This window comes from Artemia franciscana, chromosome 19 (assembly GCF_032884065.1).
Source record: "Artemia franciscana chromosome 19, ASM3288406v1, whole genome shotgun sequence".
Classification (NCBI taxonomy): domain Eukaryota; kingdom Metazoa; phylum Arthropoda; class Branchiopoda; order Anostraca; family Artemiidae; genus Artemia; species Artemia franciscana.
Window position 1 is genome coordinate 1,832,142 of NC_088881.1, and position 17,313 is coordinate 1,849,454.

The 17,313-nt window shown below is 32.6% G+C and overlaps 2 protein-coding genes across 2 annotated transcripts in view; one reads left to right on the top strand and one right to left on the bottom strand.

The window, feature by feature from the left end:
* Positions 1–17,313, top strand: part of LOC136039158 (uncharacterized) — a 49,299-nt gene that overhangs the window by 25,137 nt on the left and 6,849 nt on the right. The window contains exon 3 of the mRNA XM_065722663.1: positions 2,869–2,944. Within this exon, the coding sequence (XP_065578735.1) occupies positions 2,869–2,944 (76 nt within the window). The remainder of the gene's footprint in view (positions 1–2,868; positions 2,945–17,313) is intronic.
* Positions 11,729–17,313, bottom strand: part of LOC136039154 (calcium uptake protein 1 homolog, mitochondrial-like) — a 110,195-nt gene continuing 104,610 nt past the window's right edge. Inside the window, exon 13 of the mRNA XM_065722652.1 lies at positions 11,729–11,745. The gene's annotated coding sequence lies outside the window, so the exon portion shown is untranslated. The remainder of the gene's footprint in view (positions 11,746–17,313) is intronic.

Here is a 17,313-nt window from a genome sequence, read left to right on the forward strand (position 1 = left end):
TATTCCTTGATTTTTCATTTTTTTTTTAGTTTGCCTGCAAAACCAAATTTGTCAAGTAAAATTGCTCATTTGCCTTCTACTTGCGTCCTACTCTAATTTCATTTATACGACCAAATATTCCTTGATTTTTCAGGTTTTTTTTTAGTTTGCCTGCAAAACCAAATTTGTCAAGTAAAATTGCTCATTTGCCTTCTACTTGCGTTTTACTCTAATTTCATTTATACGACCAAATATTCCTTGATTTTTCAGTTTTTTTAGTTTGCCTGCAAAACCAAATTTGTCAAGTAAAATTGCTCATTTGCCTTCTACTTGCGTCCTACTCTAATTTCATTTATACGACCAAATATTCCTTGATTTTTCAGGTTTTTTTTTAGTTTGCCTGCAAAACCAAATTTGTCAAGTAAAATTGCTCATTTGCCTTCTACTTGCGTCCTACTCTAATTTCATTTATACGACCAAATATTCCTTGATTTTTCAGTTTTTTTTAGTTTGCCTGCAAAACCAAATTTGTCAAGTAAAATTGCTCATTTGCCTTCTACTTGCGTCCTACTCTAATTTCATTTATACGACCAAATATTCCTTGATTTTTCAGTTTTTTTTAGTTTGCCTGCAAAACCAAATTTGTCAAGTAAAATTGCTCATTTGCCTTCTACTTGCGTCCTACTCTAATTTCATTTATACGACCAAATATTCCTTGATTTTTCATTTTTTTTAGTTTGCCTGCAAAACCAAATTGTCAAGTAAAATTGCTCATTTGCCTTCTACTTGCGTCCTACTCTAATTTCATTTATACGACCAAATATTCCTTGATTTTTCATTTTTTTTTAGTTTGCCTGCAAAACCAAATTTGTCAAGTAAAATTGCTCATTTGCCTTCCACTTGCGTCCTACTCTAATTTCATTTATACGACCAAATATTCCTTGATTATTTAGTTTTTTTTTTAGTTTGCTTGCAAAACCAAATTTGTCAAGTAAAATTGCTCATTTGCCTTCCACTTGGGTCCTACTCTCATTAAATAAAAAAAAACAAGTTTTTTTTAACTGAAAGTAAGGAGCGACATTACAACTTAAAACGAACAGAAATTACCCCGTATATAAAAGGGGCTGCCCCCTCTTCAACGCCTTGCTCTTTGCACTAAAGTTTGACTCTTTCTCTTAACTCTACTTTTTAAAACAGTAAAAACTTTAGCATAAAGAGCAGGGCGTTGAAGAGGGAGCAGCACCTTTTATATACGGTGTAATTTCTATTCGTTTTAAGTTTTAATGTTGCTCCTTACTTTCAGTTAAAAAAAAACTTGTTTTTAAAAAATTTAATTTCTGAACGTTTTTTAGTTAATCCATGTATTGATTTCGGCTCTCCGCAGATGAATAATTAAAGCGAAATTTGCATATTCATTTATTTGGCTAAATGGCTTTCCCATAGTTTTGATCGAATGATTTTGAGAAAAAAGGAGGGGGAGGAGGCCCAGTTGCCCTCCAATTTTTTGGATACTTAAAAAGGCAAAAGATTTTACGAAAGTTAAATCTCTGAAAGTTAAAGTAAGAGATTTTTAGATTTTACGAACGTTTTCATTAGTAAAAAACAAACGTAACTTACTAATTAGTAAAAAACTTACGTAACAAACTTCTATATTCGTATGTTTTTATTACGTATATGAGATGGTTCGCCCACTCGTCAATACCTCGTCAATAACTCTTTGCATTAAAGCTTAAATTTTGTCCACTGAATCACAAAGGCCGTAGAATAAATAGTTGAAATTACTAAAAATCCTTTAGCGTAAAGAGTGAGGTATTAGAAGGAGGTGAACCCCTTATATGCGTAATATTTTCTGTTCGTTTTAAGTTTTAATGCTACTCCTTACTTCCAGTTAAAAAAAAACTTTTTCACATTTATTTTCTCATTTTTTTTTTGAATAATGCTAGAAAATGCTGCGCCCCCTTTATGGAAATCTTCTTCCCCCATGACAAATCCCTCCATCATAAATTTCCCCCACCTAACCCCCTCTTCTCAATCCCTGCCCCTCCCAACCAAAAAATCCCCCTGAATACGTCTCTACACTTCCCAATAACCATTACTATATGCAAACACTGGTCAAAATTTGTAACTTGCAGCCCCTCCCACAGGGACTGTGAGGGAGTTAGTCATACCCAAAGACATAGTTATAAGGTTTTTCGACTATGCTGAATAAAATGGCTATCTCAGAATTTTGATCCGACGACTTTGGAGAAAAACTGAGCGTGGGAGGGGGCCTAGGTGCCCTCCAATTTTTTTGGTCACTTAAAAAGGGCTTTAGAACTTTTCATTTCCGTTCCAATGAGCCCTCTCGCAAAACTCCAGGACCACTGGATCGATACGATCACTCCTGGGAAAAAGAAAAAAAAAGAAAAGAAAAACAAAACAAAACAAACAAACAAATAAACACGCATCCGTGATTTGCCTTCTGGTAAAAATACAAAATTCCACACTTTTGTAGATAGGAGCTTGGAACCTTTAAGAGTAGGGTTCTCTGATACGCTGAATCTGATGGTGTGCTTTTCGTTAAGATTCTATGATTTTTAGGGGGTGTTTCCCCCTTTTTTCTAAAATAGGGCAAATTTTCTCAGGCTCGTAACTTTTGATGGGTAAGACTAATCTTGATGAAAGTTATATATTTAAAATCAACATTAAAATGCGATTCTTTTGATGTAACTATTGGAATCAAAATTTCAGTTTTTTGAGTTTTAGTTACTATTGAGCCGGGTCGCTCCTTACTACAGTTCGTTACCGCGACCAAATATTCCAAACATCAGTTGGTTTAACTGATGAAACTCGTTGGTGCAGCTGAGATAGATAGAGTTGGTTTATCTTAAATTTTTTTCTTTTTTTCAGAGAACCAAAAGTAAAAAAGGAAAAAAATGACAAGGGTTTCTTGAACAAATTCAAAGCAAATGATAGATTTGAACAGGTAAGTTTTTGTTTTTATTTCGTCAAGCATTTATTACCAACCTGAGTTTGGCCTTTCTCCTAGGTTTAAGTGTAGCTCAAGGCCGTATCCTAAGGGATGGGATACATATAAACAAATTTATATTTTGTAAAGCATATAAATTGTTTCAATTTTGTAAAGCAAATTCTAAGCCTCATCAAATTGTTTACAATCCATATTGATTTACTAATACCTTGTTAGATATAATATAAGATTCTCTGAGATGCAAAATTCTCTGAGATGAGGTAAGTTTGTATAATGCTTACAACTAACGGCAAGCAGGCAAGGGCGTAGTCAGGAGAAGGAGTTTTTGTTTGGAAAGGGGTCTTATTTTCTTCGGGGGAGGGGGTTACAGACAAAATTTGGAAAAACGTATCAAAATTTTGTTTATATGCATTTTTGTTACGTTTTTACGCATCCCCCCCCCCCCCATGTCCTGGATACAGCCTTTATTGTAGGTGAAAAATTATGTTTGGAGCTGCAACGAAGGAGTAGGTGAGAGAGCTCATAGTACAACCCTCCTCCAACACTGCAAAGATATTTTCTCTAATCAGCTGTCTTTGTTCATTAATCCAACAATTTTTTTGGGCCAAATGAATTTCGAGACTATAGTGCAAGCTTAAACTTTTGTTTAACGTTAATTTTAACACTAACTTAATTCACATGACTTAATTCGTGGGGTATTAATTTTGTGTTGTCATGTATTGTATCGTATGTATTTGTGTATTTTTTTTTCTCGAAAACGGCTCCGTATTTTTTCGGGAAAATTTGTATCCTGGGCTATTCTGACCGAAAAATTGTTTTCAATACAAAATACCTTTTTTGAGTAAATTAATTTACAAATAGTCAATAAAACGGCAAAAGCCCCCCCTCCCCTGGGTATAGGAATTTACATTATATATATATATATATATATATATATATATATATATATATATATATATATATATATATATATATATATATATATATATACTAGCTGTTGGGGTGGCGCTTCGCGCCACCCCAACACCTAGTTGGTGGGGGCACTTCGCGCCCCCCCAAGCCCCCCCGCGCGCGAAGTCGTTACGCGCCATATTAGTTACGCGCCATTGTAGTTGTGTCCCTATGTCCCACCTGTGAATATAGATATATATATATATATATATATATATATATATATATATATATATATATATATATATATATATATATATATATATATATATATATATATATATATATATATATATATATATATATATATGTTTTTAACTACGTAAAACTTGCGAATATACAACATTCTTTGCTGTCCCATTGTCTGTGCATATAAATAGATTGTCAGGTTTACCGACTCTTGAACATGCAACATATAATGGTCCATGGGAAAACAATCCGTATTCAGATCTATACCTCATGATTCTAATGATTGCCCTTGAGCTTTGTTGATGGTGATTGCTAATCGACCATTCCCTGAGTCGCCATCGTCATTTATATATCCCCCTGTGCACCCCGGCGTCCCCTTTGTAGTTATGTCCCTGTGTCCCGGTCGTCATTTATATTCCCTGTGTCCCGGTCGTCATTTGTGTCCCGGTGTTCCAGTCTGTGATTTCTCTTTGATTGTCCCGGGCGTCATTTATATTCCTTGTGTCCCGGTGTCCCGGTCGTCATTTATATCCCCCTGTGCCCCCCGGCGTCCCCATTGTAGTTGTGTCCCTGTGTCCCGGTCGTCATTTATATTCCCTGTGTCCCGGTCGTCATTTGTATCCCGGTGTCCCGGTCTGTATATACATTCGTTTTTTAGTTTTGTTTTTCTCCTTTATTTTTTTCCTTTTTTCTTTTTTTTCTTTTTTAGTTTATTTAGATTTTTAGATTTTTTAGTTTTTTTATTAGTTTTTAGTTTTTTTGTAGTTTTTACCATTTTTTTAGTTTTTTTAGTTTTTTTTTTTACTTATGTCCTGGTCGTCATTTATACTCCCTGTGTCCCGGTCGTCATTTGTGTCTCGGTGCTTTGTTGATTGCTAATTTATATTATATTTATATTTATATTTTTTATATTTATTAATATTTTTTTAGTTTTCTTTTTCTCTTATTTTTCAGTTTTTTCCTTTTTTTTAGTTTTTTTTTTTTTTAGTTTTTAGTTTTTTTTTGTTTTTACCTTTTTTTAGTTTTTTTAGTTTTTTTTAGTTTTTTAGCTTTTTTAGTTTTTTTATTAGTTTTTAGTTTTTTTTTAGTTTTTGCCTTTTTTTAGTTTTTTCAGTTTTTTTTTAGTTTTTAGTTTTTTACCTTTTTTTAGTTTTTTTTAGTTTTTTAGCTTTTTTAGTTTTTTTTCTTTTTAGTTTTTTTTGTAGTTTTTACCTTTTTTAGTTTTTTTTCTTCTTTTGTATTAGTGTGAAATAATTCAGACGTCATATGCGGACAAACACGACGTCACTCGACAGACAGACAGACAGACATAACCCACAAACAACTTATTTTTATATATATTTATTCATATTTTTTTAGTTTTCTTTTTCTCTTTTATTTTTCAGTTTTTTCCTTTTTTTTAGTTTTTTTCTTTTTTAGTTTTTAGTTTTTTACCTTTTTTTAGTTTTTTTTTAGTTTTTTTAGTTTTTTAGCTTTTTTAGTTTTTTTATTAGTTTTTATTTTTTTTGTAGTTTTTGCCTTTTTTTATTTTTTTCAGTTTTTTTTTAGTTATTAGATTTTTACCTTTTTTTAGTTTTTTTTTAGTTTTTTAGCTTTTTTAGTTTTTTTTCTTTTTAGTTTTTTTTGTAGTTTTTACCTTTTTTAGTTTTTTTCTTCTTTTGTATTAGTGTGAAATAATTCAGACGTCATATGCGAACAAACATGACGTCACCTGATCCACAGATCCACACACAGACAACTTATTTTTATATATATAGATATATATATATATATATATATATATATATATATATATATATATATATATGTATATATATATATATATATATATATGTATATATATATATATATATATATATATATGTATATATATATATATATATATATATATATATATATATATATATATATATATATATATATATCTATATATATAAAAATAAGTTGTCTGTGTGTGGATCTGTGGATGGATCAGGTGACGTCATGTTTGTTCGCATATGACGTCTGAATTATTTCACACTAATACAAAAGAAGAAAAAAACTAAAAAAGGTAAAAACTACAAAAAAAACTAAAAAGAAAAAAAAAACTAAAAAAGCTAAAAAACTAAAAAAAACTAAAAAAAGGTAAAAATCTAATAACTAAAAAAAAACTGAAAAAAATAAAAAAAGGCAAAAACTACAAAAAAAATAAAAACTAATAAAAAAACTAAAAAAGCTAAAAAACTAAAAAAAAAAACTAAAAAAAACTAAAAAAAGGTAAAAAACTAAAAAAACTAAAAACTAAAAAAGAAAAAAACTAAAAACAAGGAAAAAACTGAAAAATAAAAGAGAAAAAGAAAACTAAAAAAATATGAATAAATATATATAAAAATAAGTTGTTTGTGGGTTATGTCTGTCAGTCTGTCTGTCGAGTGACGTCGTGTTTGTCCGCATATGACGTCTGAATTATTTCACACTAATACAAAATAAGAAAAAAACTAAAAAAGGTAAAAACTAAAAAAAAAAACTAAAAAGAAAAAAAACTAAAAAAGCTAAAAAACTAAAAAAAGGTAAAAAACTAAAAACTAAAAAAAACTGAAAAAACTAAAAAAAGGCAAAAACTAAAAAAAAACTAAAAACTAATAAAAAAACTAAAAAAGCTAAAAAACTAAAAAAACTAAAAAAACTAAAAAAAGGTAAAAAACAAAAAAAAAACTAAAAACTAAAAAAGAAAAAACTAAAAAAAAGGAAAAAAACTGAAAAATAAGAGAAAAAGAAAACTAAAAAAATATTAATAAATATAAAAAATATAAATATAAATATAATATAAATTAGCAATCAACAAAGCACCGAGACACAAATGACGACCGGGACACAGGGAGTATAAATGACGACCAGGACATAAGTAAAAAAAAAACTAAAAAAACTAAAAAAAGAAACTAAAAAAGAAAAAAAAGAAAAAAGGAAAAAAATAAAGGAGAAAAACAAAACTAAAAAACGAATGTATATACAGACCGGGACACCGGGATACAAATGACGACCGGGACACAGGGAATATAAATGACGACCGGGACACAGGGACATAACTACAAAGGGGACGCCGGGGTGCACAGGGGGATATATAAATGACGATGGCGACTCAGGGAATGGTCGATTAGCAATCACCATCAACAAAGCTCAAGGGCAATCATTAGAATCATGAGGTATAGATCTGAATACGGATTGTTTTCCCATGGACCATTATATGTTGCATGTTCAAGAGTCGGTAAACCTGACAATCTATTTATATGCACAGACAATGGGACAGCAAAGAATGTTGTATATTCGCAAGTTTTACGTAGTTAAAAACATATATATATATATATATATATATATATATATATATATATATATATATATATATATATATATATATATCTATATTCACAGGTGGGACATAGGGACACAACTACAATGGCGCGTAACTAATATGGCGCGTAACGACTTACGCGCGCGGGGGGGCTTGGGGGGGCGCGAAGCGCCCCCACCAACTAGGTGTTGGGGTGGCGCGAAGCGCCACCCCAACAGCTAGTATATATATATATATTAAGTTACTAAGTAAGTAAGTAAGTAAGTAAAGGTTTGTAAATTAAGTTACTTAAAAAAGGCATTTTGCATTGAAAAAAAAAAGAAAAAAAGGGAAGTCTAAGGGCGATTCTATTCCCCTCCATAGACATGTTTGATCACTGGTTGATCAAACATGATCAACTGGATTGATCACTGGTTATTGACCAAATAGTATTTCGGTACTTCTTAAAAGTAAAAGTTTATTGTGGAAAGAAATTTATGGTGATTTTGAAAAAGCCTGAAACCCTTCAAAAATGGCGTCAGGTCAAAATAAAAAGTGCACCATTGAAATTAGCATGGTCGAAATCATTGTACTGGGGAGTCATGGTCCCCCACATTGATCAGCAAGGAACATCACTTTTTTGTAATTATCTGTCTCTGATTTTTTTTTTTTTTTTTTTTTTTTTTTTTTTTTTAGGGCTAGCGGGTTACCAAGAACATCATAAAGAGATATGTAAATGTTTATTTAAAAGCTATTTTAGATTCTACAATCTGCAAATGCCATATGACACTAAAAATGGCACTTTTGTGCCATTTTTCAAGGGGTGGGGATAGCGGGCTACCAGAACATCGTAGACAAATATTTAGTAGCTCATATAAAAGCTATTGCTCATATCTCTGCACTTCTATAAATTTTACCATATGCAAGTGACAAATGGCAATAAAATGGAACTTTGGTGCCATGTCTCTAGTGAAGAAGCTGGGGCTAGCTGGCTACCAGACCATCTCAGAGAGATGTTTAATGTCTCATTTGAAAGCTATTGCTCATATCTACGTGTTTATTAAATCAATTCTACCATCCATAAGTGCGATATAGCATCAAAAACGGCACTTTGGATCCCAGTTCTTAAGTGGAAAAGCTCGGAAGTATCAAGCGGTACCATTGTAGTAACTTTTGCCCAAAAAACCTTTAATGGAGGTTTCCGAAAACCCCTCTTGTCTACTCCTCCTCACAGTTCCTTTAGTAAGTTTCAAAAAATCGTCTGTTCACCAGCAATCTTCTGCAACATTAGCTCGGCTAGCATGCCACCACACCATCATGGGGAGATGCTTAATGGCTCATGTAAAAGCTATTAATCATATCTACGTGGTTTGTACATATTCTACCATCTGTTAGATTCAATATTAACTATTCCATTGGGAGAATTCGTTATAAAAACTTTAACAGGGTCAGCCGACGTCGAGGCTTATGAAATGATTTTCAAAATATCAAATGTTTCTTAACAGGAAGAAATACATAGAATAACAAATAATTTGATTTTGAAATTCCCAATAACTATTCCTTGACGTACTATTCCCTCCCCCTGTACGTAAAATTTCAGACTCACCAAATATATTTTAAAGCTCTGACTCTTTACAATACAAGCTTCAGTTAACTCAATGTTTATAATAGCTCATTACAAATGTATTTGCTGAATAAGTTCCAATAGCTATGCTTTTAATGCTGACATGACTGTCCCTGGGAAAAGGGCTGTAAGCCCTTTTCCTTCAAAACATACAGGAAACAACTACTTTTCCTACAAAAAACAATAGATTAAATCAAACAGTTCGTGGTAACGAACTGTAGTAAGGAGCGACCCGACTCAATAGTAACTGAAACTCTAAAAATCGGAATTTTTATAAGAATAGTTACATCAAAAGAATTCATTAAGTTTTGACTTACCCACCAAAAGTTACGATCCTGAGAAAATTTGCCTTATTTTAGAAAATAGGGGGAAACACCTCTTTAAAGGTCATAGAATCTTAACAAAAATCACACAGATTCAGCGTATCGAAGAACCTTACAGTAGAAGTTTCAAGCTCCTATCTATAAAAATGTAGCATTTTGTATTTTTTACCACAAGACTGATCACGGATGTGTGCTTATTTGTTTGTTTGTTTGTTTTCCCAGGGATGATCGTATCGACCCAGTGGTCCTAGAATGTCGTGTGAGGGCTCATTCTAACGGAAACTAAAAGTTCTAGTGCCCTTTTTAAGTGACGAAAACATTGGAGGGTCCCTAGCTCATTTTTTCCAAAAGTCACCGGATCAAAATTCTGAGATAGCCATTATATTCAGCATAGTCAATTACCTAATAACTATGTCTTTGGGGACGACTTACTCCCCCACTGTCCCCATGGGAGTGGCTGCAAGTCACAAACTTTGACCAGTGTTTATACATTGTAATGGTTATTGGGAAGTGTACAGACGCTTTCAGGGCGATTTTTTTTAGTTGGGGGGGGGGGGGGGGCTGAGGGGAGGGGGTTATGCGAGGGGAACTTTCCATTGAGGAATTTGTCAGGGGGGAAGAAAATTTCCATGAAGGGGGCGCAGGATTTTTTAGCATTTTTTAAAGAACAACGAAAAAATAAATATAAAACAGTTTTTTCAACCGAAAGTAAGGAGCAGCATTAAAACTTAAAACGAACAGAAATTATTACGCATTTGAGGAGTTCACCTCCTCCTAATTTTACTGTTGTAAAAAGTAGAGCTGAGAGAAGAGTCAAACTTTAGCGTAAAAAGCGGGGCGTTCAGGTGGGAACAGGCCCTTTCATATACAGAGAAATTTCTGTTCTTTTGAGTTTTAATATCGCTCCTTACTTTCAGTTAAAAAAAACTTGTTTTTTTATTCAATTAGATTAAAAGACGTTGTTGCGAACTTAGTAGAGCGTTAGGCTTTGAATCAAAATGTCGAGGTTTCAAGTCCTAATCGGGGATTTTTTTTTTTTCAATCATGGTTTTGTGCCTTCTATATGATTATTTTTCTGATAATTCACCATTTTTGTAAATTTGATGGACTTATTTTTTAAACTTCTCAAGCACTTTTTTTCAAAATAAAATGGAGGTCATTCGGTATTATGGTTTACAGCTATATTCATAGCGGATCACTAAATCCCTACCCTGACCCTTGCCACGTAGGGGCGGAAGATGTATTGACATGTGGTTCTAGAACCACTCAAATTGGTGATTAAAAGAAGGATAACTTTTTGTTATATTTGCTCGTTCAAATTATTTACATATTTTTACTATTCACTAGATAGGATAAAACTATTTCCTACATAAAGAAATTATAACACTGAAAACTTATTTGCACTTTTTTCTGTGAAACTTTTCTAGTTGTCACGTTAGACTCCAACTTTTTCTTGTTTATTGCTATTTCACACCAGGTTGTCTTAAGTTTTTTTTTTATGTTTAGCAGAGGGAGATCTTTAGTGAAAGAAGATACAAAATATTTTCTTATGTTTTGAAAACCTCGAAAATCTTCTTTAGGAAAATAATTACTTCTAGAATGCCAGGGAAATTGAAGCGCCTTAACAATCCTAGAAATTATTTCTTAGTGTGCAGTTCATTTTTGATAAAGAAGAGCGAATGTTTTCTTGCTTTCTCTGCATGGCTAGAAATAGTTTCTAGAAATCCAAGAAATTATTTCTTAGTGCTCTTTTTTGATATTAGTTCATTTTTGATAAAGAACAACGAATTTTTTCTTGCTTGCTCTGCATGGCTAGAAATTAGAAATCTGCATGGCTAGAAATAGTTTCTAGAAATCCTATAAATTATTTCTTAGTGTTCATTTTTGATATTAGTTCATTTTTGATAAAGAAGAGCGAATGTTTTCTTGCTTGCTCTGCATGGCTAGAATTAATCTGCACGGCTAGAAATTAGAAATTTGCATGGCTATTAATTGTTTCTAGATATCCTAGAAATTATTTCTTAGTGTTCATTTTTGATAAAAAAGAGGGAATGTTTTCTTGCTTGCTCTGCATGACTAGAATTAATCTGAATGGCTAGAAATTAGAAATCTGCATGGCTAGAAATAGTTTCTAGAAATCCTATAAATTATTTCTTAGTGTTTATTTTTGATATTAGTTCATTTTTGATAAAGAAAAGCGAATGTTTTCTTGCTTTCTCTGCATGGCTAGAAATAGTTTCTAGAAATCCAAGAAATTATTTCTTAGTGTTCATTTTTGATATTAGTTCATTTTTGATAAAGAACAACGAATGTTTTCTTGCTTGCTCTGCATGGCATTAAACCAATGTCGGTTCCAGTTCTAATATCATCTAGATCGGTGCTGGAGAAAATTATTTGGCCATTTCTGGAAAAAATACTTTTGTGATGTAAAACAAATCTAACAATATTAAAAATTATTTGTAAGTGAATTTGCTAAACATAACGAAGAAAAAAAAATCAGAATTTGACATTCAATATCGACTTTTCTTGAATTATTGTCTAGAAATATAAAAGAGATATTGAGTTTTTCTCTGGTTCTCAGAAAGAAGATATAATGTTCTGTAAGACTACACTGTGAAATTGTTTTGAAGAGTTTACTTTCCCAGTTATTATAGTTTTTTCTCTGTAAAATATCCGAGTAATTTTACAATTTTCACTGCAAGTTTTCTACCCTATTTCACTATATACATTTCTGTTTTCAGTGCCTAGACATGTATTGCTCCGTAAAGTATGGATAGTAATTTTTTTTATGTAAACTGAATTTTTTTTTAACTTTTCTGGTTGTCTGCAGTATTCTCTAGGGGTATTCTAACTCCCCTAGTTCAGGAATGAACAGAAATTAAACAAACAAAAATACATCTTTTCAACTAAAAAGTAAGGAGTGACATAAAACTTAAAACAAATTATTCCGTATATGAGGGGGCTGCCCCCACCCCAAAAAATAAATTAAAAGTCATGGCAGTATTGCTTCTACATAAACTTTATATCAAAAACGGGCAATTATTAATAAAAAAAATTATTGAGGAAAATAAAGAGCGAAGTTGAAACTTATAACGAACAAAAATTATTGCTTCACAGTCTATCCAACAGTTAGCAATAAAACTAGCACAAATAAGCTAGATAATTATATTTCCATAAGTTTGTAGGATTATAGAATAATAGAGCTTTACTGAAAACACAAAGGCCAATTATGAAAAACTAAATATTGATTTAGGAGCCAAAAATGTGTACTAGAATAATAGAGCTTTACTGAAAACACAAAAGCCAATTATGAAAAACTAAATATTGATTTAGGAGCCAAAAATGTGTACTAGAATAATAGAGCTTTACTGAAAACACAAAAGCCAATTATGAAAAACTAAATATTGATTTAGGAGCCAAAAATGTGTACTAGAATAATAGAGCTTTACTGAAAACACAAAAGCCAATTATGAAAAACTAAATATTGATTTAGGAGCCAAAAATGTGTACTAGAATAATAGAGCTTTACTGAAAACACAAAAGCCAATTATGAAAAACTAAATATTGATTTAGGAGCCAAAAATGTGTACTTAGCCTAACAATAGCATACAGTTTTTCATAGTTGTAGACCAGCTGTAATATCAGTCACTTTCAGAATAAATTTAAAATTGTCTTGGACATATAACCATATGAACAAATATTTTTCTAATAACCGCTAATTCATAGTACAGCATACAAGTAGTAGGCTATAATAAATGGAGTTTCTGCCCACCTAACTCATCCATCAATTTATATCATTTTCAGTCCATTTTACATCATTCTAACATCAAATATTGCACATTTTGATCATTTTCTATCCCCACATTTAAAATGAAAACCGGTCCTTTGAAATCAAATGTTATCTTTTTTTCATGCTTTTTCATAATGTAAACTTGGGTTCTAGACCCCATCTAGATCACCCCATCAATTCACCACCTTTTCAATTGAATTCACACCATTTTAAATTGCAATTTCCGACATTTTACAATTTCACATCCTAACCTTTAAGATCAAAACCACTTTAACCACACAAAAACCAACGACCAGTTTGTTTTCAATGGATCGATATGCATTGTAAATGTCGCTGAAGCTGGCATGTGGTCAGTATATTGCTCGTTAACATGAACAGTAGCAGAAGAAGAGATAATACCAGGCGAGCAAGTAATATGGTCAGTGTGTCACTTGTACTTCCAGAGTGATGAACAAATGAAAAATTGTGGGATTTGGGCACAACGCGGTACGATGGAAGACACTCAAAAAGCGAATCACTTCTCACAGAAGATCGATTAATATCAGTATAATGGTCACCAATAATTATATATAGAGAGTTTGACATTACCTCATTACAAGATTTTTCAGCAGACCACAAGCCTTTGCGAATTTAGTCAAGGATCTGACCGAGTATCATTCATATGGGAGATAAGAGTTTATAAATACGATACTGCCGACACACGCAGCCAAAAGACTTTGTTGGAATAGAAGAGTACTGGGGAGGTTAGATGAATGTCCCGTCTAAAGACACAAACTAGTCCACTGGAAGGGCGACCACCTGTAACTTGTTCTGGGCTCAGGAACGCAGAATAATGCTGACTTCAACGCAAAAAATTCAAACTTGAAGCAGTGACAAGATGCTCCTGGATACATACCAAATCGTAGGAATCATACAACTCATCAATAACAGAATACTTATCTTTGGTGCCGTTTATATTAAATGAAATAACTGATACTGATGCACTCATGGTTGAAGGGTGGTGCTGCAGTTTATCCGATCTTTAATAATAGGGCAGGAAAAAAGTTGGGATCGGCAATGCATGACTCATCTTTAGTTCGTGGCCCTCCACAACGAGCACGTTTTGGGAGAACGCTGGGACAGGAGTTATGCAGATCGCCTAGTGATCAACATCAAAACAGCATTTGGGTAGGTCCTTAATTTCGTATACAATGAAAGTTCATAAGCCGAACTGGCCAGACATGACAATAAACAACAAAGAGAGATAAAACTCTGCAAAGAGAAAACTTCAAACGAGACGTCGGCCAGTAGAGAGGAAATACTACAACGCGGATATTTCGCCTGTATCCAAACAAGGCGTCCCCAGCACAAGATAAAAAGTTAAAAGAAAACTAATCTGAAAACAAATAAAAACCACCCTCAATAATAATAAATACAATTGTCGCTACTTATCCACGTAGGGAAAAGCAGCTATTTGAGTTACTTCAATGAGAATCAAAGAGCAACTGAGGAAAAATTATGAAAATTGAATCTTAGTTAATTATTCTGTTGCGAAATAATCCTCTTGTAAGCTAATATTGAAGCAACTCTTTTTGGTCTAAATATCCGCGTTGTTTTAGTCTTTCCTCTCTACTGGCCGTCGTCTCGTTTGAAGTTTTCTTTTTGTAGAGTTTTATCTCTCTTTGTTGTTTAAATTTGCATACAGGAAAAATTTCATAACCCACCCTGAGGCCATACTTGAAAAACGTAGACTGAGCAAAAGAATCCAAAAATTCGGGTTTTACAGACTTAGATTGGCCAATCTTTTAGCATCCTTGATACCGTGTTGGCTTCCGAGTACAGTGATATCAACATCGGTAGGAATATTACATGATATACAAAAAAAAACCGCTTTTATTGTAGTACTAGAGATTACATTCTGGATTGACGAGCAGAAGACCTCCGTAGCAGACTTGTCAGTATTGATATACCACTTCTAATTGACGGGCTTTACGCTATGTACTAGTTCATGTCCAGTAATATGGTATATAGCAGATTTTCGCTTAAGAGGGTCAGATAAGGCGTCCGGCACCTTTGAGACAATACGGTTGCATGTGAATCGAGCACTGAAGCCAGCTTGGGTAATTGTGGTGATTTCAAAGGGTTATTGATTTTAAAGGTGAAATAGTTGATCTGTTTGCTCCTAAGCATTTTGATTCTAAAGCAGCCGATCTTGAAAAGAAATTCAATTAATTAGATAAATGTATAATTTTAAAGGTTATTGAAAGAAAAGACAAAGTTAATATGAATTATTTAGAAATTGATATCGTACTAAAATTATTACATTTTATCGGTAGTATAGAAAGAATGGAATATAATTAAACGATTTTTTAAAATTACCTCTGAAATTCTTTTTCACAAGACCTGCTTCGATCTTAATGCTCAGGATGTGAAATTGTAAGAATGTCGGAAATTATAATCTAAAATGGTGTGAATTCAATTGAAAAGGTGGTAAATTGACGGGGTGATCTAGGTGGGGCTAAGAACCCGTGTTTACATTGTGAAAAAGTATAAAAATGAGACCAAATTTGATTTCTAAGGACCCGTTTTCATTTTGAATTTAAGGATAGAAAATGTTGAAAATGTACAATATTTGATGTTAGAATGATGTAAAATGGACCAAAAATGATGTAAATTGAAATAACGAGTTAGGTGGGGCAGAAACCCCATGTATTATACTACTAATACGGAAATAATGGATTGATTTATCAGGTAACATTTTGGTCTCATCAGCAATAATACCAATATTGAATAATATAAAATTTTAAATAGCAAGGGATACGCATATGAAAATAAACTAGATAAAATAAAGTTAAGATAAAGATAAAAATAAGATAAAAAGATAAGAAGGTAAGATAAAAGATAAAAATAAGATAAAAAATAAAGATAAAATAAAGCCATATTATGAACTCTGGGAAACAGATTATTTCTGTCTGTATAGTCGAGAATGTCAAGTTTTGATGCAAATTCTAGTCTATAAAGGTAAAAGGTAAAGGATACGGCATTAGACTTTACAGTCCCTACCGGCGGTGCTGATCTCCGTTTCTTGGCCCTTCAGCCAGGAAGTGCAATGGGGGGTTGGGGGCCAGCCATCCTGTGCTTTCACACACCCTTCCTGTTTACCTTCCCCAGATTTCTCCAGGTACCCATTTAGAGCTGGGTCGACTCTGGCTAAGCTTACAGAGTCACGCCACTGACCCCCGTCCCAACTGAAGAATTGGGTACACTGGGATTCGAACCCGCGTCCTCTCAGACAAAGGTCTGAGTCTATAGTCCTAAAATTATCAAGATGGCTTGGCTTCAGACCTGTGTACATGTCCTTTTTCAGAACCAAAACAAGAGCCAATCATTGGACTGATACGTTGTGCAGAAGTGATACCAAATTAAACGAAAAAAGTAACAATTTTAAAATGCTTTATTTTTATACTATAAAAAGTTTCCTTAATCGGTTTTCTTTTACTCTACCCAAGCTCCTATATTGTTTTGTGTTATAAGTAAGACGCTAGTTTTCAATTATCCTACAAACATAGGGAAATATAATTAGTTGGTATATTTGTACTAGTTTTATTGATATGTGATAGATAGATCGTTAAGCAATAATTTTTGTTCCTTTTAAGTTCCAAATTCGCTCTTTACTTTCATCAGAAGACCTTCGTTTTTTTTTTAAATTAGTTCATTTCAAGTGCCATTGAAAGTAGGCTAATTTCTAAGTGTGAATTTAAAGCACAAATAAAATTTACCTTATATGTAAATGTATATGGAAAAGAAAAAGGGAGATGTATATGATAATAAGGGACAGGGGCCCAAACACTATAGTTAAATTTCAGTCAGTAGTTATGGTGAAATCAATTGAATTTTAAGTCTATAGTTAAAGCTAAAGCCAATCAAATGGGTTAAGCCCTAGCTAATAATTTAATTTGATCTGCCGGAACTCAAAGGTGTGAGCTCCAGTCTCATACACTTGTAAAGATCCATGAACCCACAAGGAAGACAAGCAGAGGATCCTGGCCATATTACCTTAAATCTGTTAATTATCTAATTCTCGGATACTTATCTTTGAGTGTCCTAGTCGCATGTACTTGTAAAAACCCTTAGAAACTACTAGGATAAATAAGTTGTGAATCCTAGTTGTATGATCTCAAAACTTTGTTACTAGTTTAATCC